Here is a 21,724-nt window from a genome sequence, read left to right as displayed (position 1 = left end):
ATCTGATAGAGGTGTATAAAGCCTTGAATGGTTTGAGCATGCTCAATGCTGATGGGATTCCACCTTTTGCTCAGAATAATCACCTGAAAGGGCATAAATTCAAATTGAGGAAAGACAGATGTAGGATAGATGTGCGGAAATTTGCCTTTAGCCAGCAGGTAGTTGGTTGGTGGAAAAGACTTCCAACCCTTGTTGTGGAAGTTGACAGCCTAAATAAATTTAGGACAGGTATTTCGAACGAATGGAGGGGTGAAGTGGAAGTTTTTTTGTTTTTTTTGACTGATGCTGCATAAGCTTGCTTTCTTGCATCATATGCCTCTACTAATGCTAATGCTATTAGTTATTGTTTTATTATTATTTTCATTTTTTATACTTCAGTGCGGGAACAGTTTGTGGATTCTTCTGAAACGCTGTCTTTGAGATATCTTTAGAGATAAAAATCAAATGGGTTGAAATCAGATGATATTAGAAGCCACACCAATTCTTTTCCTATACACCTCAGAGAAGCAATCAGAAATCACTCTGTTATCAAAAATTATCTGGACAGTATTCAATATTGCTAACCATTCTCTGCACAGTAATGATGTTGTCAGTGTGAAAAACTGAAAATTGCAAAGAAACGAAATAGAATGATGAATAAAAATTAAAAAAAATCACCCTGCATAATTTAAAAGCAATAGGAATTTTTAAGAGTGCATCACCGTGTATTATAATTAAATACAGTAAACCCCCGCTATTCGCGGTCGCTGATTTAATATAAAATGAAACCTAAAAAAAATGTGAATTTTAAATCACCGTGAACATTGTCTGCCATAAAAAAAAACATGGGTGTGGCTAAAATCATCTTTCCTGGTCAAAACAGCGCTCAGTGGGTGACAAAATTGCGAGTGTGGATGTTTCTCGCTAATCCTTGTTCAGTATGTGCTATGCGCTTATCATGGAAGATTTCGTGGTTTGCTTTTAATTTATATGCTTATAAATTGAATAAATTTATTAATTTATATATTGATATGGGTGCCTAGCCAGGTGGACAAGAGCAGTAGTGCATAGCACACGCTTCTTGATTAGACCAGGGTTCGAGCCCGTACCCACCAAATACAGAGGATGTGGTAGGTCAGGGAATGACCACTGCATATTCCCGGCCCGGATAAAGGGTGAGGATTGGCGTCAGGAAGAGCATCCGGTCGTAAAAATTGCATGGCAAAACATTAAAAAAAAAAAAAAAAAAACGCTGACCCCATATAATAATGGGAAAAGGAGAGGAAAAAAAAAAAAAATATATATATATATATATATATATATATATATTGATATGCTTACAAAAGTGAAAATCTACCGTTTTGTAGTGTGTTAGTGTAAACAAACTTTTTCGAGTGTTTTAACGTAAGAAAGTGACTTTATTCTGGACAAGTTCTTTTCTAACCCCTACAAAAATATGGCTACAAATAACAAAGGGAATTGTGAAAAGATCAAAGAAGGTGATGACATTAGCAAATAATTTTCAGTTATTAGACAAAATTTCTAACGGTGAAAGTGTCTCGTCAGTGGCAAAACATTATAAAATCAATAAGTCAATGGTACGATCAATCAAGAAATCGGAAGAAAAAATCCGCCGTAGTGTCCGTGAAACCGTGCTAATTGCTTCAAAAATTTGCTCTGAAACTCGTGATGTTAAATTAGAAAAAATGAAAAAAGCTTTAAATCTGTGGATAGAAGACCGAACTCAAAATAAATTTCCGTTAAGTTCACTCATCATTCGTGAAAAGGCAAAACTCCTTTATCAAAACTTTAGCGAAACTGGTGATAGCACTGGCAGGATAAGTTTTTTTTAGGTATAGCAAAGGTGCTGGATTGAAAGATTTGTTTGAAATTTCTAATAAATATTACATTTAATATTAAATTGTTTCTTATTTTCATTTCGATGCCTTATGCTTGCATTTCACTATGTACATAGTCATATTATGAAGGTACATATAATATATAAATAGATAATTTTAGACTTATAGACAAAAGATTTTCTTATATATTTCATACTTCGGAATGGAACCCCTTTATTACTATGGGAGCCATAACTCGGTATTCATGTTTTTGGTATTTGCAGCAATTCACAGGAACGTAACCCCCGCAAATAGAGGGGGTTTACTGTATACTGTACTGAATAGTTTGTTATATTTTTATAATTTTACTATAATAGTTAATAACAAGAGCAGAGTCAGAATGCCATAATGCAGGACTGCATCATTCCAATGGGAATTGCTGAATAAGACTTCCTTAAGAACTGCTTGTACAGCTTCTTCCATATATTCCACGTTCCCTTTTATAAATAATCGCAGATCAATTAAAGATATATATACATAGATACATAAATTTTATTATGTATTTTATGTATGTGGTGTCACACAGATATAACGAATGCAGAACTGGAATTTGGGGAGTACAATGTGTACAGAAATGATAGACAGGATAGGAAGGGAAGAGGGGTTATGCTATTAGTTAAGAAACACAAAATCCAAGGAAGTGCAGCCAGTCAACATCGCTGGACAGTGCATTGTCGAGTCAGTTTGGTGTGACATAAGCACTGGGAAATCAAAATTGAGTAGGAGTGTGTTATAGGCCTAATGACTCTGATGAGTATAATAAAAAAACTGTACAGGGAAATAGAGGGTGGCCAGTAAATCAGAGATAATGGGGGATTTTAATTTCCTGGATATTGACTGGAATTTGTGGGTTGGTCACTCACACACTAGCAAGGCTTTGGTGGATTTATTGGATGATTGTTATCTACATCAGCAAGTTTGGGAGGCAACTAGAGGGAGTAATACCCTTGATCTAATTATCAGTAGTGATTCTTCATGTATTACAAATCTGCAGATAAAGGAACCACTAAGTGGCAGTGATCACAGAGTGCTGAAGTGGGATTTACTCAAAGAGGTAACTACCATCAAGGGTAAAGGGAAGGGTTTTTGCTTTCGTAAAGGCGACTACGGAGGTCTGAGACAGTATTTAAATTCTATACGGTGGGACAAACTGATGATGTTACAAACAGCAAATTCAAAATGGGAAGCATTCAAAGAACTTATCTTGGAAGCTACTAGGCTTTACATACCAACTAAGAAATATTGTTCAAGGTTTAGGCCTAAATGGATGCTAGATGAACTAATCAGACATGTGGCAGATAAAAAGAAATGCATGGGATGCATATAAATTAATGGGTGACATGGAAGCCTATGATAGATATAAGCTGGTCTGTAACAAAGTCACAAAGGAGGTTAGGCAGGCAAAGGCAGATTATGGGAAATCTTTGGCAAAGGATGCAAAATAAAAAAAAATTAAATAAATAAAAACAGCAAAGAGTTCTTTACATATGGAAACTCTAGATGGAAGGGGATGAATCACATTGGTCCACTGGATATCGACGGTTCAACTGTTGATGATCCTGCTCAGGTGGCTAACAAACTAAATGAGTATTTTGCATCTACATTCACACATGAAGAGTTATTCAGGAAGGAGAATGTCAGAGGTGAATTAACTCTGGCAGTGAGCTAGATAATTTTGTAATAACTTAGAGGAAAGTGGAGGAGAAATTGTTAAGAAAGGCACCTGGGGTGGATGGGATCTATCCAGTTATATTAAAGGCAGCAGCAAAGGAAGTAAGCAAACTCTTAGCCATAATCATGAGAGCTTCCTTGGACTCAGGGGAGGTACCCATTGACTAGAGATGTGCAAATGTGACCCCAATTCACAAAGGAGGATCAAAGGGCGACAAGTGACTATAGACCTGTTAGTTTAACTTCTGTTCCAGGAAAATTAATGGAGGCACTGGTTAAAGAAGTACTGCAGGATGAAAAAGACCTGGGAGTAATTGTGCAGTCAGATGTGAAGTTTTCTGAGCAATTCAGACAGGCCACCAGGGCAGGTCATGGGGTTTTGTCAATGATATATAGGAATTTTGCTAGCAGGGAAAAGGAGGTGATTGTCCCTCTGTATAAGGCAATGGTCAGGCCATGCCTTGAGTACGGTGTACAGTTCTGGAGGCCTCATTTTAGGAAGGATGTAGATTTGCTTGAGCGTGTACAGAGAAGGGCAACAAGATTGGTGAGGGGAATGAAGGGATCCTCTTACCAAGAGAGGCTTAAGTTCTACAAATTGCAGTGGCTGAAGACTAGGCACCTGCACAGTGATCTGATTGAGCTGTATAAGGCCTTAAATGGGTTGGGCATGCTGAATTCTGATGGGATCCTTCCACTTGTTCAGATTACGAACCTAAGGGGGCATAAATTCAAATTAAGAAAAGACAGATGTAGAAGAGATGTGTGGAAATTTGCCTTTAGCCAGCGGGTGGTTAATTGCTGGAACAAACTTCCATCTGTCGTTGTGGAAGTTGATAGGTTAAATAAATTTTAGGAGGAACTGGACAGGCATTTGGAGGGAATGGTGTGATATTTTTTTTTTTTTTGGCTGATGCTGCATAAGCTCATACACTTCCTTTCTTGCATCACATCCTTCTTGAAATGAGGCCTCCAGACCTGTATACAGTACTCTAGGTGTGGCCTGACCATTGCCTTGTATAAGGCAATGGTCAGGCCACACCTAGAGTACTGTATCAGGTCTGGAGGCCTCATTTCAAGAAGGATGTAGAGCTGCTGGAACGAGTACAGAGAAGGGCAACAAGATTAGTGAATGGAACAAAGGGGTGCTCTTACGAAGAAAGGCTGAAGTTTTGCAAATTACAGTGTCTGGAGACTAGGCACCAGCGAGGTGATCTGATAGAGGTGTATAAAGCCTTGAATGGTTTAAGCATGCTCAATGCTGATGGGATTCTTCCTCTAGCTCAGAAAAATCACCTGAGAGGGCATAAATTCAAATTGAGGAAAGACAGATGTAGGATAGACGTGCGGAAATTTGCCTTTAGCCAGCGGGTGGTTGGTTGGTAGAACAGACTGCCATCCCTTGTGGTGGAGGTTGATAGCCTAAATAAGTTTAAGGCTCAGCTGGACAGGTATTTTGAACGAACAGAGGGGTGAAGTGGAAGTGGGGTTTTTTTTTTTTTTTTTTTGGCTGATGCTGCATAAGCTTGCTTTCTTGCATCAAATGCCTCTACTAATGCTAATGGTAACATGCCACTACTACTAGACAAGACTTCAGTTATAGCTCGGACACAGCATGGGTTTGTTAAGTAGAAGCCTTGTCTGACCAATCTGATTGGATACTATGAAGTGACCACAAAGCAACTGGGTGCAGGGAATAACTTTGGTATCATATATTTGGATCTTAGAAAGGCTTTTGATACTGTTGCACATGGAAGACTGCTGCACAAATTGGAGCAGTGCGGCATTGGAGGCAAATTGCTACTATGGATAAAGGGATGGTTGAGTAGGAGAAGACAGAGTGGTAATCATTGGACACTGCTCTTCGTGGACTAATGTTATTGTAGAGTCCATTTTTGGTTTCTGTATTTATAAGTGATATTGATGATAGTATATCAGGCTTAATGTCCAAGTTTGCAGACCATACGAAGGTTGGCAGTGTTGTTAATGACACTAATGATAGTACGCTGCTGCAACAGGATCTAGAAAAGTTCAGCAGATGGGCTGAGAAGTGGCAAATGAATTTTAACATTGACAAATGTAAAGTACTCCATATGGAAAGCAGTAACCTCAGAGGAACATATGAACTCTGTGGTACTACACTGACAGTGGTAGAGAAAGAAAAGTACCTGGGGGTAATTGTGTAGGCAGATATGAAGTTTTCTGAGCAGTGCAGATGGTCTGCAAGAGTAGCAGATATACAGGAATATACAAGAGTAGAGGATATACGCAATGATATACAGGAATTTTTCCAGTACTGGTAAGGAGGTGATTATCCCCTTGTATAAGGCGATCATCAGGCCACACCTTGAGTACTGTATACAGGTCTGGAGTCCTCATTTTAAGAAGGATGTAGAACTGTTGGAACGAGTAGAGAGAAGGGTAACAAGATTAGTGAATGGAACAAAGGGGTGCTCTTACGAAGAAAGGCTTAAGTTTTGCAGATTAGTGATTGGAGACTAGGCACCTGCAAGGTGATTTGATTGAGGTGTGTAAAGCTTTGAATGGTTTGAACAGGCTCAATGCTGATGGGAATCTTTCTCTTACTCAGAATAATCACCTGAGAAGGCATAAATTCAAATTGAAGAAAGACAGTTGTACGACAGATGTGCGGAAGTTTGCCTTTAGCCATCGGGTAGTTGGTTGGTGGAACAGACTTTCATCCCTTGTGTGGAAGTTGATAGCCTAAATAAATTTAAGGCTCAGCTGGACAGGTATTTTGAACAAACAGAGGGGTGAAATGGGAGTGGGTTTTTTTTTGGCTGATGATGCATAAGCTTGCTTTCTTGCATCGTATGCCTCTGCTAATGCTAAAATTGAAGATTACGATGTACAAGAGATGATTGAAGGAGAAGATAATCAAGATCGTACAGATGAAGAACCGATAAAGTCGCTGACTGTAAAAGGAATTAGTGAAGCTTTTGAACACTTAGAAAAAATGTGATTGTTTCCAGGAGAATGACCCTGATATGGAACAAAGTTCCAAGCTAATGAGAAATTTAAAGAAAGAAATGAATTCCTGCATGATTTTATATGACAAGAGGAAGAGGGACAAGGTACAATACAAAATTGACACATTTTTCAGATCAAAGATGTGAAAACCCGACAGCCCAGAACCATCAGATTAATAAATTGATGATTTTAATCAGCATTTTAAGTTTAATTTCCGATTAATAAGAACACCTGTATTCACAATTTACTTTTTGCAGATGATCAGGTGGTGATAGCACAAGACTTAGAAGATGCAAAGTATGCATGTCGTCAATTGTTTGAGGAATATAAACAATGGGGTCTAAAAATCAATTTTAGCAAGACTGAAATGTTGTCTTCAGGGCCAGGACATGTTCTAAATATTGCAGGTTTTAAAATCAAACAAGTCGATAAATTCAAATATCTGGGATCAATCTTACAAAGTGATGGATCATCCCAAGCAGAGATCAATAAGAGAATTACAGACGGCAGAAAGGCTATCGGCATGTTAAACTCTGTTCTGTGGAACAAAAATATCTTAAATAAAACAAAGAAACTTATATTCCAAACGATTGTGCAAAGTCTTCTATTGTATGGAGCGGAAACCTGGACATTGAATAGGCGAGCGGAAAACAGAATGAAGACATAAGGGAAAAAATGGAAGTGAGAAAGACTATTATTGACGCCATCAAAGAAATGCGTCTAACATGGTATGGACATGTAAAACGGATGCAAGAAAACAGATATCCAAAGGCTATCCTGGAATGGATACCTCCTGGAAGAAGAAGTGGAAGACCTAGGAGGACATGGATGGATGGAGTACGGGAGTGCATGACAGCCCGAGGCTTAACCGACCAAGACACCTTGAACCGCACTTTATGGCGGAAAAAAATTCCTAACAAGAAATAACTTGTAGGCTGAGGAAACCCATTGTAAATGGAAACACTCCTCTTGAAGAAGAAGTTTAATTTTGATAGGTAATATAGTTACTTCCACATAATTATATACATATGTAATGTTGAATATTTTATATGTACAAATTTTTAAATATTAATTCTGACCAACATTTGTGCATTTTTTCACTACCATTTATTATTGATTAGGAAATATCCTATGGCATAGACTGCAACTCACAAATACATGTTTATGAATTGCTTATGGGAATATGGCACTCGCTCAGCACACTGTTTTTCGGGAACGAATTATCGGCATTAAGAGGGGATCACCTGTATGTTTAAATTCTCCATGCTACTGAAGAAGCTCTCCAAGACAGCTTTGTAAGCAGTTCAACAAAATTGTAGAGGAATGTTGCTATTTATTTTGCCATTATGGAGCAAAGTGCATTTTCATTATTCTATTATATTAGTATAGAATTTAATCAGAATTAAAAAAAACATTTAGAACTTTATTTCTCAATATCCTACATTAGAAAATTAAATTAAATCAATAGTTTCTTCTAATTAATATATATACTGAGAATATAATCTAAGGCAAGAACTTACCCAGACTTAACATCAAATTTTTCTGCATTACATGTATCACTGTGTATCAAAGAATCACTATCTTTTGAGAGACTCTATAAATAAATAAAAAGTCATTAATTTGGATCTTTATGTTTTTCATTTGGGTGGAAAACAATGATGTCCAATCAATAGTTAAAAACTCACAATCCAAATAAACAAACTAACTGGAATTGCTGGAAACAGTTTATTAACTTCTGAGCAGACCTAGTGCATTCAGAAATCATTGCATTGAATAAGACTGATTCCATCTAATCCCCAGATATACAAAGTGTGGTTATTAAATAACAAGCCTGCAAGAGCAGCCACTACATACCAAATCCCACCTGTGAAACAAAGGCACAGCAGTTAATCTTGAACCTTTTCCTAGTTGTGTTTTTGCTGTTTGCCGGAAAAATAACAGACAAAAGAATTGAACAATGAATAAACCTCAATAACAAAACTTAAGAAAACACCAACTGAAAGTTATGAGCTGCTACGTCAAGTTTATGGAAAAGATACCATGTCATGAGCTTATGTATTTGAATGGCATAAAAGATTTCTTAAAAGGAATAGAGAATGTGGAAGACTACAAATGATCAGGCTGTCTGGGTAAGGACTGATTACAAGTGGTTATTATTATTAGCCATACAATGCAAGGAAGCTTGACGCTTATGCTGCACCAGTCAAAAGAAATTCCTGAGAGAGAGAGAGAGAGAGAGAGAGAGAGAGAGAGATCACTGAGAAGGATGACGATATCCAGCTCAGGACCCTGGGTTTGCTAAGCCCATACTCACCAGATGTGAGCCCCTGGGGTTGTTTGTCAATTAAGCATTAGAATGTTGCATCAGAACTCAATACGAACAAAGAAACAGACAATTTTTAACTTAAAATTTAGGCATGAGAAATATGTGTGCCAAGATGGTGCAAAAAATTTAGAACAAAGATCAAAGAATGAGAAGACTACAAATTTGTGAAAATGACTGATTTTATCTTTGGAAATTTCCATTTTTTTTTTTTTTTTTTTTAAATTGAAGATCTTTCTGAGTACTGTAATTACTTGTAATGAAAGTTGGCTGTTCCAGTACAAGCCAGTCAATTCAATGGCAAACAATCCCCAAAACAAAAAAAAAAAAAAAAAGATAACCATGCTCAATTTCTTTGATATTAAAGGAATTATTATGACTGAATACATCCAACCATGATTCTAGAGTAGAGACTGTTAATCAAACTTACTACATTGAAGTTCTGATAAGCCTGCGTGAAAAAATTCAAAGCCAGAGACCTGAATTGTGGCAATGCTCCAGCACACAATGCTCTTTGTATTCACTAATACTGTATCTGGCCATCAAGGCAATGCTCTTTCTGTTCTTCCCTAAATTGAACAATGTACTTAAGGAAACTCATTTTGAGTCCACTGAAGACATTCAGAAAAAATGACTTACGTGTTAAAAGAGCTTACAGAAAATAATTTCCAGAAATGTTTCTCTTCTTAAAAGAAATGTATGTAACAGCATGTGCAAGCCCAAGGCAATTATTTTGAAAGAGATAACTTATAAAGTATGAAATATTTCATTATATTTATTTTATAGCAAGCCTCGTTATTTAATAGCCACACCTCGTGATTATAAACAGAACTATACATCTTGGGATCCAAGTAAATGTTAGTTTTGAGATCTTCCTCCTCATTACATCTTGTCACCACCTTTTGTTATAACTATATATGTTATAAGAATTTAAGAAAAATTTTTAGGGCTTTATTTCAAAATCACAGCCAACTTTCTTGCAGTGGGTACACTGCACGAAAATGAAACCATGCTTCTTGTTTTCTTTGATATTAAAGGAATTATTATGGCGGAATACATCCCACATTAAAGCTCTGATGAGGCCACATGAAAAAATTTGAAGGAAGACACCTGAATTGTAGAAGGATAGTTGGATGCTGAATCAAGACAATGCTCCAGCACACAACACTCTCTGTTTACCAGTTTCTGGCCAAATCTTCCCCACCCCATTACAATCATATAGGTTTAACGAGGTTAAACCTATATGATGGTAATGATATAGGGTGATACTTAACATTTCAGCAGCTATAGAGGACAATAGTCTTTCAGCATATTTAAAAGTGTTGCCTGTGATTGGTACAAGTTATCTGGATGAAAATTGAATGGAAGGACAATAGCCATCTACATATTTGCTCATGTTATGATTCTAGAGTGAGTGCAGCATTCTTGTTTCACTGTGTAATCATGCAGTAATTTTATTCTGATCTTGTTACTACCTTGATATCAGTTTTTTCTGTTACTATTCAAATAGGAGTGTTATCAGGTTAAGGGGTAGAACAGTGGATCAACTACCTTGGGCCTCGACTTTGGCGGTCCCCAATCAATGGCATGAATTAGAGAAAAGAAGGAATTGGAGGGGAAAGGCATATTCAAATAAGGCTGTTTGTCCTAAGCCCATGCTTACTTTTGATTACCCTAGAACTAAATAATTCCAAAGATGGAGTAAATTGAAGCTGACAGTATTAGATGTAGTGACTATGATTCTGCCACAACCAGACAACCCTGGTAAAAGTTTATCATGCAGGATGAAGTGCTTAGATTTACTATTTTTCCATTTTAATTATGTTGTTCTTTTAACAAGTTTCCACAGATAAATCAAAATGGAAAATAGTGAAAATCTTAGTTACCATTTTTCAAGAAACAAAGTTGCATGAATGAGGAAAGATGGACAAAATCAGTCACTGTGCAGTCATCCAATATTTGGGACAAAAGGGACTAATACCAAAGACAATTGGCATTAATCCCAAACTACCCAAAGATGACCTACAACGTGAGTCATCTTTGGGTAGTTTGATCTAGTTGACAAGGAGCAGCTCAATACATTTCCAGCATCTTGAAAAAGGTGTTGGCATAACTGATCCCAAAGTTGAGAGTAGATCAAAAACAATAAAAGTCAAGTAAACATTTGCATCATTGGCAAAGGTAAAGAAAGCCAACATGAGAACCACAGCAAACTACGGGAAGGTTACCGGACAAACTGGTTTGTAGCTACCACAGTTTCTCCCTGCATTCTCAGTAAACAGACTGTCCATGTTATCAGTAGCAGAAGTCAAGAAGGATATACTGACACATAAGCGTGACAGACGATAACATCATAGCGTTAAGTGATTAACGTTATGATACGTGTATGTATGTATGTATGTATGTGTATGTGTGTATATATATATATATATATATATATATATAAGAATCTTTATTTCTTTTCCTATTATTTCCTAACCTAATATTTAAGGTCAGGTTATGAAATATAACGAAAAATAAAACCTTTTGCATTTTTTCCTAACCTAACTTTAAAAACATACAAAAGAAATCAGTAATATGATTTTTTAATAGTGAAAGCACTCGTGAACTCTGCTTTTAATAATGAGAAAAAACTAATTGTATTATCTGTCATGCCTACATGTCAATACATTGTTCTTGACTTCTACTACCGATAACATGCACCATCTGTTTAGCGATAATGCAAGAAGAAACTGAGAAAGTGCCAAACCATTTTGTCTGGTTAAGTTTCCCAATTTTTGTCATAGTTCTGTGTTGGCTTTTTTTTTTTTTACCTTAGCCACATCATTTTCAAGCAGATCTAGCAAATTTCCTTTCAAGATTTATGACCATGGATGAGAAGTGGCTGTATCATTTTCAGCCAGATAAAGGAACAGTCCAAACATTTTAAACACAGCTCTTCTCTCCCTCCTTTCCTCCCTCCAAAGAAAACCAAAGTTGATTCCTTCTGCAAGCAAGATACAGCATTTGTTTTCTGAGATGCTATGGATTATCTTTAGGAAGGCAAGACAGTCACAGGGGCACATTACGCAGGCCTTGTAAGAAAACATCAAAGACAAACACCAAGAAAAACTCAAAAAACGAGTCTTATTCCACCAGGACAATGTTCACAGTCACAAGTCTATCACTGCCATGGCTGCACTGCATGAGTGCAGCTTTGAAATTTCAGACCACCCCATATTCACAAGATCTAGCACCATCGGACTTTTTTCTATTTCCTAATTTAAAAAATACCTAGCTGGCATCCATTTCCCAACAACAGTAACATAACTGCTGCAGTGCATAGATTCCTAGAGGCTCAAAAGAAAACTTTCTTCACAGCTAGGATCAATTTAAGGGCACAAAATGTGATATAGTTGTACACGTTGGCACTAATGATATTAAGAGTAGGAGACTGGCGGAATTACTTAACAAGTGCAGGTCACTGTTGAAAAAAAAAGCCGTGAATTAGGGTTGAATTTGAAAGTGTCAGCAATTCTGCCCAGACACGATAGGAGGGAGTATAGGATGAGAGCCTTGTCGATCAATTCGGCCCTGGAAAAATTGTGCAAGGCTCAAGGGGTAGAATATTTATCCAGCCTGGTCTGTACTTGTTAACAGGAGAGACTGCTTCTACAGAGATGGGATACACTTAAATAGAAAGGGTGCAAGAATGTTTGCTGATGCTATCGAGGCAGTGTTAGGTGGGTCGGAAAACTGCTAGATTGGGGGGATACAAGGACTAATAGATTAACAGTAGCCACTGACAGAGGTGAAAGTGATTTTTGCACTGCTTCTATTGAAATGAGCAGCAGCCTAGAAAATAAGATGCAGGATATTTCAGAGACTGCTGGGAATCATTGGGGTACAAGTAAACACAGGGGTTGTGTTAGGGTAGTTATGAAAAAGAACAGGTGCATGTATACTTGCGTGTACACCAATGCTAGGAGTTTAGTAAATAAATTTGATGAATTTGGGGTATTGCTCAAAACATCAAAAGGCAGATATTGTTGGGATTTCAGAGACTTGGTGTCACACAGATATGAGGAATGCAGAACTGGAATTTGGGGAGTACAATGTCGACAGAAAGGATAGACAGGATAGGAAGGGAGGAGGGGTTATGCTATTAGTTAAGAAATACATAAAATCCAAGGAAGTGAAGCCAGTCGACATCGCTGGACAGTGCAGTGTCGAGTCAGTTTGGTGTGACATAAGCATTGGGAGATCAAAATTGAGAGTAGGGGTGTGCTATAGGCCTAATGATTCTGATGACTATAAATACGAAACAGTACAGGGAAATAGAGTGGGCCAGTAAATCAGAGAGTCTTATAATGTGGGATTTTAATTTCCCAGATATTGAATGAAATTTGGGGGCTGGTCACACACACACACTAGCAAGGCTTTTGTGGATTTATTGGATGATTGCTTTCTACATCAGCATGTTCGGAAGGCAACTAGAGGGAGTAATACTCTTGATTTGATTATCAGTAGCGATTATTCATGCATTAAGAATCTGCAGATGAATGAACCACTAGGTGGCAGTGATCACAGTGTGCTGAAGTGGGATTTACTCAAAGAGGTAACTACCATTAGGAGTAAAGGGAAGAGTTATTGCTTTCGTAAAGGTGACTACGATGCACTGAGACAGTATTTAAATTCTATACAGTGGGACCAACTGATGATGTTACCAACAGCAAATTCAAAATGGGAAGCATTCAAAGAACTTATCTTGGAAGCTACTTGGCTTTACATACCAACTAAGAAATATTGGTCAAGGTTTAGGCCTAAATGGATGTCAGATGAACTAATGAGACATATGGCAGAGAAGAAAAATGCATGGGATACATACAAATTAACACGTGAGACAGAAGCCTATGGTAGATACAAGTTGATCTGTAACCAAGTTACAAAGGAGGTTAGGCAGGCGAAGGCAGATTACGAGAAATCTTTGGCAAGGGATGCAAAGAAAAACAGCAAAGAGTTCTTTACTTATGTAAACTCTAGAAGGAAGGGGATGAATCAGATTGGTCCACTTGATATCGATGGGTCAACTGTTGATGATCCTGCTCAGGTAGCTAACAAACTAAATGAATATTTTGCATCGAAATTCACACATGAGGACTTATTCGGTGAGGGGAATGCCAGAGGTGCATTCAACTCTGGCAGTAAGCTAGAGAATCTTGTAATAACTGAGAGTAAAGTGGAGGAGAAATTGCTGAAGTTTAACACAAGAAAGGCACCTGGGGTGGAAGGGATCTATCCAGTTATATTAAAGGAGGCAGCAAAGGAAGTAAGCAAACCCTTAGCCATAATTATGAGAGCTTCCTTGGACTCAGGGGAGGTACCCATGGACTGGAGATGTGCAAATGTGATCCCAATTCACAAAGGAGGATCAAAGGCTGACACAAGTAATTAAAGACCTGTGAGTTTAACTTCTGTTCCAGGAAAATTAATGGAGGCACTGGTTAAAGAAGCACTGCAGGATCATCTACACAAGGCTTCAGTTATAGCTCGGACACAGCATGGTTTTGTTAAGGATAAGTCTTGCCTGACCAATTTGATTGGATACTGATGCAGTCACAAAAGAACTGGATGCAGGGAATAACTGTGATATTATATACTTGGATCATAGAAAGGCTTTTGATACTGTTGCACATGGAAGACTGCTGCACAAATTGGAGCAGTGTGGCATTGGAGGCAAATTGCTGCTATGGATAAAGGGGTGGTTGAGGGGGAGAAGACAGAGAGTGGTAATCAACGGACACTGCTCATCGTAGACTAATGTTATTAGTGGAGTCCCTCAGGGTTCAGTATTGGGTCCATTATTGTTTTCTGTATTTATAAATGATATTGATGATGGTATATCAAGCTTAATGTCCAAGACAATACAAAGGTTGGCAGGGTTGTCAAGGACACTAATGACACTATGCTGCTGCAACAGGATCTAGAAAGGTTGAGCAGATGGGCTGAGAGGTGGCAAATGAAGTTTAACATTGACAAATGTTAAAAGTACTACATATGGGAAACAGCAACCCCAGAGCAACGTATCAACTCTGTGGTATTTCACTGACAGTGGTAGAGAATGAAAGGGACCTGAGGGTGGTTGTGCAGGCAGATATGAAGTTCTCTGAGTAGTGCAGATGGGCTGGAAGAGTAGTTCATGGTGTATTGCCAATGATATATCGGAATTTTTCTAGCAGGGATAAGGAGGTGATTTTTCCCTTGAATAAGGCAATGGTCAGGCCACACCTAGAGTACTGTATACAGGCCTGGAGGCCTCATTTCAAGAAGGATGTAGAGCTGCTGGAACGAGTACAGAGAAGGGCAACAAGATTAGTTAATGGAACAAAGGGGTGCTCTTACAAGGAAAGGCTTAAGTTTTGCAAATTACACTGTCTGGAGACTAGGCACCAGCGAGGTGATCTGATAGAGGTGTATAAAGCCTTGAATGGTTTGAGCATGCTCAATGCTGATGGGATACTTCCTCTTGCTCAGAATAATCACCCGAGAAGGCATAAATTCAAATTGAGGAAAGACAAATGTAGGATAGACGTGCGGAAATTTGCCTTTAGCCAGCGGGTGGTTGGTTGGTGGAACAGACTTCCATCCCTTGTTGTGGAAGTTGATAGCCTAAATAAGTTTAAGGCTCAGCTGGACAGGTATTTCGAACGAACAGAGGGGTGAAGTGGTTTTTTTTTTTTTTTTAATTTTTTTTTTCTTTTTCTTTTTTGTTGGCTGATGCTGCATAAGCTTGCTTTCTTGCATCAAATGCCTCTACTAATGCTAATGCATTGGAGCATCAGTGGCAAAAGTGTACTGACTCCAAAGGGAACAATGTTGAAAAGTAACATTACCAGAAACCTCAAATAAACCCTTCACACTCAGGCCACGAACTTTTCAACTCCCTTGTATATCATTCAGTGGTTAAATTTTTTGCTGTTCTGAACATGATCTGTAATAATAACAGGATTTCAGAATGAAGCGTCATCCGAATTTTACTGCTAGATTTAAAAATACCATTTCTGTAATAAAATGCAATACAGCTATTATTATTATTATTAGCCATATGCAAGGAAGCCCGAGGCTTTTGTTGCACCAGCTAAAAAAAAATTTGTGTCACCCGGAAAGAGTAAGAGAGAACTAGAATCAGAAGTAGAAGGGAATCATCAAGAAAGAGGAGAATGATGATATCCAGCTCAAAACCATGGGTGTGCCAAGCCCGTACATTTGCTGATGATAGCAAACTGCATTCCGCCTTGCAGTTTGAGAAACTTTTCCCTGCACAAACAGCTTTAACTTCTAAAATACCCACTACCAATTCCTTAAATGCTGATCCCCAGATAATTCTCCAGTGGTGCAAAGATAAATTATAGTTGATTTCAATCCTACTAAAACTCAATCCTATCTTATCTCCAAAAAAGGGTTCTTCTGCTCCAATGCTTATTTTCAATGACAGATTTCTAGACAAAATCACATATCTCTATTAGGAATTAACCATACTTCTAATCTCATAAATCACAAATATTGCTTCCTCTGCCTCTAGGTTTAAAATACTGGATTTTCTAGGCGCCTCCGTAGCCAGGTGGGAAGGAGCAGCAGTGCGTAGCACATGCTTCTTGATTAGACTTCTTGACGAGCCCATCACCACCAAATACGGAGGATGCGGAAAGGTCAGGGAATGACCACCGCATATCCCGGAGTAATATGGCCTTAGTTGCTAATGCTCCTAAAAACCAAATAACACAAACAACTGGATTTTCTCTTTCGGCACTGCTTTTCTTCTAAGCAGCTACTCACTCTGTACAAATCTCAAATCCGTCCTACCATAGAATATCCACTCACTTTCTCATAGATGTGCAGTCTCTGCTGCATGCCTTTTCTATAGATACTTCCATAGGCAGGCACTATTCTGAATTGGCTTCTAGAATCCCCCCCCCCTCTTTTCCAAACCAGTCTAAATACATACTGCAACCTGTCAACGTCCTTTTACTGTCCAACTTCAAACTTACAGAACCAACTTTTCTTCTTCCTCATTTGACTTCCGTTTTCTAGAACAATCTTCCTTTATACATATTTCCTGAAAATTACAATCTACAGAAATTAAAAGTCTAATGTTAACATAAAAAAAAAAGGAAATACTACAAATGTATTTTGCATCAGTGTTGAATAGCAGATGACTATTTGTCACAGCATTTTTTGACCCCAGAAACCCAAGAGCTGTATATCATCTCTTTGAACAGATTACCAAAAACACCTATCATGAGATTATAATAAAGAAAAAAGAAATCTGCAAGGACAAATGAATTTTCAAATTGAAGGATAAGAGTCCTCCATTTGAATGGCATTACAAAAATGCCATGCAACTACTGCATGGGAGATACACAAATATAAGCTTCAAAAGAAATTCATAATTTATACGAACCCATCATAAACGTCATTGCTGTAAAAAGGCAACCTATTCTTTTGTAAGGAGAAATACGTAAAAATACTATATATCTCCTGCTAGCCTCCCCCCACAAGTGTTTCCCACCCCCAAATTGTTTGCATGGCTAACGAGTGCTTCCAAGTTGGCCACTCCTGATATACAGAAAATTTGCAAGCACAGATAAGGAGATTATCCCAACTGTATACAGCAATGGTTAAACACAATTTGAAAATGCCTAGAAGTTTGCTAACCTCATTTTAGAAAGGGCATATCGGTTGGAAGAGTGAAGAGAAGAGTAACAAGATTGACTCAGGACACAAAAAAAAGAAATTCTTTCAAAAAGATGAATTCTGTAAACTGCAGTCTGTGGAAACTACACAGATGTCATTACAGAGACATCTCTGTAATGCCTTAACTTAAATGTATAAGGCTTAAATAGGGTTAAGTAAGCTAAATAGTGATGGCATCTTTATTCTTTTTCTGATTGACACACACACTTTAGGGAACAAACCTAAACTAAAAAAGGATGGCTGCAGAATAGAATATTTTTGGTGTCTCCAAGGATATTCCTTTATTTACCATAAAAGATGCCTCAAACATTTTGCATTTTTATACATTTCCCATTTTCAGGAGCTGATGATATGGAATAATATGCCTCTTTTATTTATTTTTATGCTTAAATGTATATGTACATGTTAATTTGCTCCAATAATGCTGACAATATAGCATTGAGGAACTGATAAATTTTTAATCAAATGTTAATAATTTCACCTCCCCTAAACTCTTATGGTCTGAACTACTTTTTACCTAGTTTAATTCACCAATACGTTCATAAAAACTTTTTCTTAGTTTATCTATTTAAAAAATCTGCATTGAATAATATTAAGATGATATCCATACAAACTATGAGTTCTCGCACAACTGCTGGCAAATTAACAAACAAGTTTTATTATATGGCCCATATCTTCATACCAAATCAAAATCCTTACTCTCCTATAGGGAAAAACTATTCACACTCCAAAATAGTCTATTATAATATATATCTCCTCTATCTACTTCACTCTTTTGGTGAAGTCTGGGTACTCTTTACTCAGTGTTCATAGACCATATGTGCTCTTCATTTCGAGCCTCACTACACTATATCAAACATATCAAAACACTCCTGGCATGCATTAAATCTAATTTTTACTTTATAAAGAAATTTAAAAGTTTTATAAATTTGATACTGAAGTTATAACATTTATTCCAGCACTAACTTACTTATAATAACACAAATTTGTTAATGTTGTTAGCATTAGCATAAGTAGAGGCATATGATGCAAGAAAGCAAACTTATGCAGCATCAGCCACAAAAAAAAAAAAAACCACTTCCACTTCACCCCTCCGTTCGTTCGAAATACCTGTCCAGCTGAGCCTTAAATTTATTTAGGCTATCAACTTCCACAACAAGGGATGGAAGTCTGTTCCACCAACCAATTATCTGCTGGCTAAAGGCAAATTTCTGCACGTCTATCCTACATCTGTCTTTCCTCAATTTGAATTTATGCCCTCTCAAGTGATTATTCTGAGCAAGAGGAAGAACCCCATCAGCATTGAGCATGCTCAAACCATTCAAGGCTTTATACACCTCTATCAGATCACCTCGCTGGTGCCTAGTCTCCAGACACTGTAATTTGCAAAACTTAAGCCTTTCTTCGTAAGAGTACCCCTTTGTTCCATTCACTAATCTTGTTGCCCTTCTCTGTACTCATTCCAGCAGTTCTACATCTTTCTTGAAATGAGGCCTCCAGGCCTGTATACAGTACTCAAGGTGTGGCCTGACCATTGCCTTATAAAGGGAATAATCACCACCTTATCCTTGCTAGAAAAATTTCTGTATATCATTGACAAGACACCATGAGCTACTCTTGCAGCCCATCTGCACTGCTCAGAGAACTTCATATCTGCCTGCACAATTACCCCCAGGTCCTTTTGATTCCTTACCACTGTCAGTGTAGTACCACAGAGTTGCTCTGGGGTTGCTGTTTCCCATATGTAGTACTTTACATTTGTCAATGTTAAACTTCATTTGCCACCTCTCAGCCCATCTGCTCAACCTTTCCAGATCCCGTTGCAGTAGCATAGTGTCAGTAGTGTCCTTGACAACCCTGCCAACTTTGCATCGTCTGCAAACTTGGACATTAAACTTAATATACCATCATCAATATCATTTATAAATACAGAAAACAATAATGGACCCAATACTGAACCCTGAGGGACTCCACTAATAACATTAGTCCACGATGAGCAGTGTCTATTGATTACCACTCTCTGTCTTCACCCCCTCAACCACCCCTTTATCCATAGCAGCAACCTGCCTCCAATGCCACACACTAATGATTTTGCTAACAGAAAAAGCCAAACAAAGAAATGATCTTAGAAATCCGTAGTTAAAAATTGTTTACAGAAATTTATTGTTGAATACAATCGTTGAATTCTAGTTGAATTATATTTTTAGGGTCCCTATTTTTCGTAGGCCATCACAGTGCCAGATGGAAAAGATGGTCTGTCTAAATCCCATTAGGGGTGATAAATTCCTCCTCAATCACAGTTATGGTTAGCCAACTTGGGTGGAGGGAGTAGAGTTTTTCTTTGCATTAAGTTTTTCCATGAATACACACACACAGTTGTACACCAAATGCACAACAAAGTTGCATAAACCACAGTATCAAAAGAACTAGAATAATGTAGCCTAAGTGGCCAATGTGCCAAAAATTCAAGAATGAAACTTGAAAAAAAAAAAAAAAAAAAAAAGACAAAAAGTTTGCTTCTATCAAACATTGTGTACCATTGCCAACCTAGAATTGTGTGTGTGTGGGGAAGGATGTCAATAAAGTCAAAAAAATCTGAAATTCCTCCTATCAATGGTATAAGTGATCATATTTCAGGTGGGAGGGAATGAGAGACTCAGCATTCATGACGTACCAGGCTGCACTGGTAAAAGAGGTGTCACTTGTTAAGACTACTCACCTAAGAGCATTGCAAATATTTCATTTAATAATATCAACTAGACAATATTAGTCTCCACAAAAGCTGATAGATGTCAGCATATTACAAAATCTGAACAAATTGGGTATTCACTTTTTTTTTTTTTTTCTTTGCAAAATGACAATGGATAGTTTCCTTACACACAGATTTCATGATTCCACTACTAGCACCAGAAACCACAAAACATAGGGAACAAGGCACACCAATCTGAAAGTTTGACCCTGGTACAAGATACTCTGCAATTATAATTAAGGAATACAAATTTTTTTACAAACGTGTATAAGCCTATTCACAATAAAAATAAACAATGTAACAAGACATACGATACTATTTACTCGCCTTTTATCATTTTTAAAACTAGTATCAACTCTTGCCAACTAGCAGAAATTTTCAAACATAACTTATTGTTCATTATTAAAAGGGAGCAAGGATGCTTTTTAGTTGCTAGCAATTAAACCTGATTTAGTTGGTAACAAGAGTGTTAATCAATTAAAGCATTACATCCGATTGATGTAAATAATGCAAATACAATTACCTGCATTTGCAACCAAATTCTAATTTAATCAATTTAAGATATATATTTCTGAATTTATATTAAGCATTTGCGAAATGCTTGATCATGAAAAATAGTCCCATCTGACTACCCACACTTACAGCTGTTTGAGACGCAGACATCATTGGTCACCCACTTTACTCAGCACAGTAACAACACACCCGCCTTTCAGCAGGTAATAACGAATCGTGATTATCGAGCGCGGGAAGTACCTGAATCTTCCATACCACTTATATTCTTTATTATTATAAGCAGCTAATATAAATTAGCTCCCTTGTACACAAAATTATATACAAAAGCAATCACCGGATTTCGTTTATCTGCTTTTAACACAATAAGTAACTTACATCGTCCGTTATTTTCAGTCTATTAATTCGCCGATCTTTACTTGGATCATCAATTCGCACAATAACATCTTCAACACCGGTGCCAGTTCGTTTAGGCTTTAAAGGAGTACTTTCAGTAGTAGTTCCGTAGGTTCTGATCGCATCATCTTCTTCTGTATCAAAAGCATCATCTATTGTAAAATTAGTTTTCCCAGCCATTACTCACAAACGCACGACATATCACACTTCTAAACAGTTGGAGAATACGTCTTCAACTATAAACATGAGTTGAAAAGCATTGTAAACGAGATTATAAGAGCAGTAGCTTTTAACGAACGTAAGAGTTTAAACGATTTTAAAACTGATAGTTTAAGATAATGTTAATAAACCATTGTTGAAATATAACCTCGGGGGTAACGCTGTGGCTACGAACACTGTTCTACCACAAGTGATAAAACCTTGAATTCAATTCTCCTCGTCAGTCGAAATTATATCTATTTCCACTTGAGTGTT

General features: G+C 37.5%; 1 protein-coding gene across 1 annotated transcript in view; it reads right to left on the bottom strand.

The window, feature by feature from the left end:
• LOC150085152 (transmembrane protein 134) overlaps positions 1 to 21,472 on the bottom strand; it is a 74,067-nt gene extending 52,595 nt beyond the window's left edge. The window contains exons 1-2 of the mRNA XM_090373052.1: positions 21,233 to 21,472; positions 8,060 to 8,133 (exon numbers count right to left, since the gene is read on the bottom strand). Of these exons, the coding sequence (XP_090229178.1) occupies positions 8,060 to 8,133; positions 21,233 to 21,430 (272 nt within the window). The 5' untranslated portion in view covers positions 21,431 to 21,472. The remainder of the gene's footprint in view (positions 1 to 8,059; positions 8,134 to 21,232) is intronic.
• Positions 21,473 to 21,724: the final 252 nt, after the last annotated feature.

Source organism: Mastigoproctus giganteus, chromosome 5 (genome assembly GCF_048544385.1).
Source record: "Mastigoproctus giganteus isolate SK-2022 chromosome 5, ASM4854438v1, whole genome shotgun sequence".
Taxonomy (NCBI): domain Eukaryota; kingdom Metazoa; phylum Arthropoda; class Arachnida; order Uropygi; family Thelyphonidae; genus Mastigoproctus; species Mastigoproctus giganteus.
Note: the sequence above shows the minus strand (reverse complement) of the source record. Positions and strands in the feature narration are given on the sequence as shown.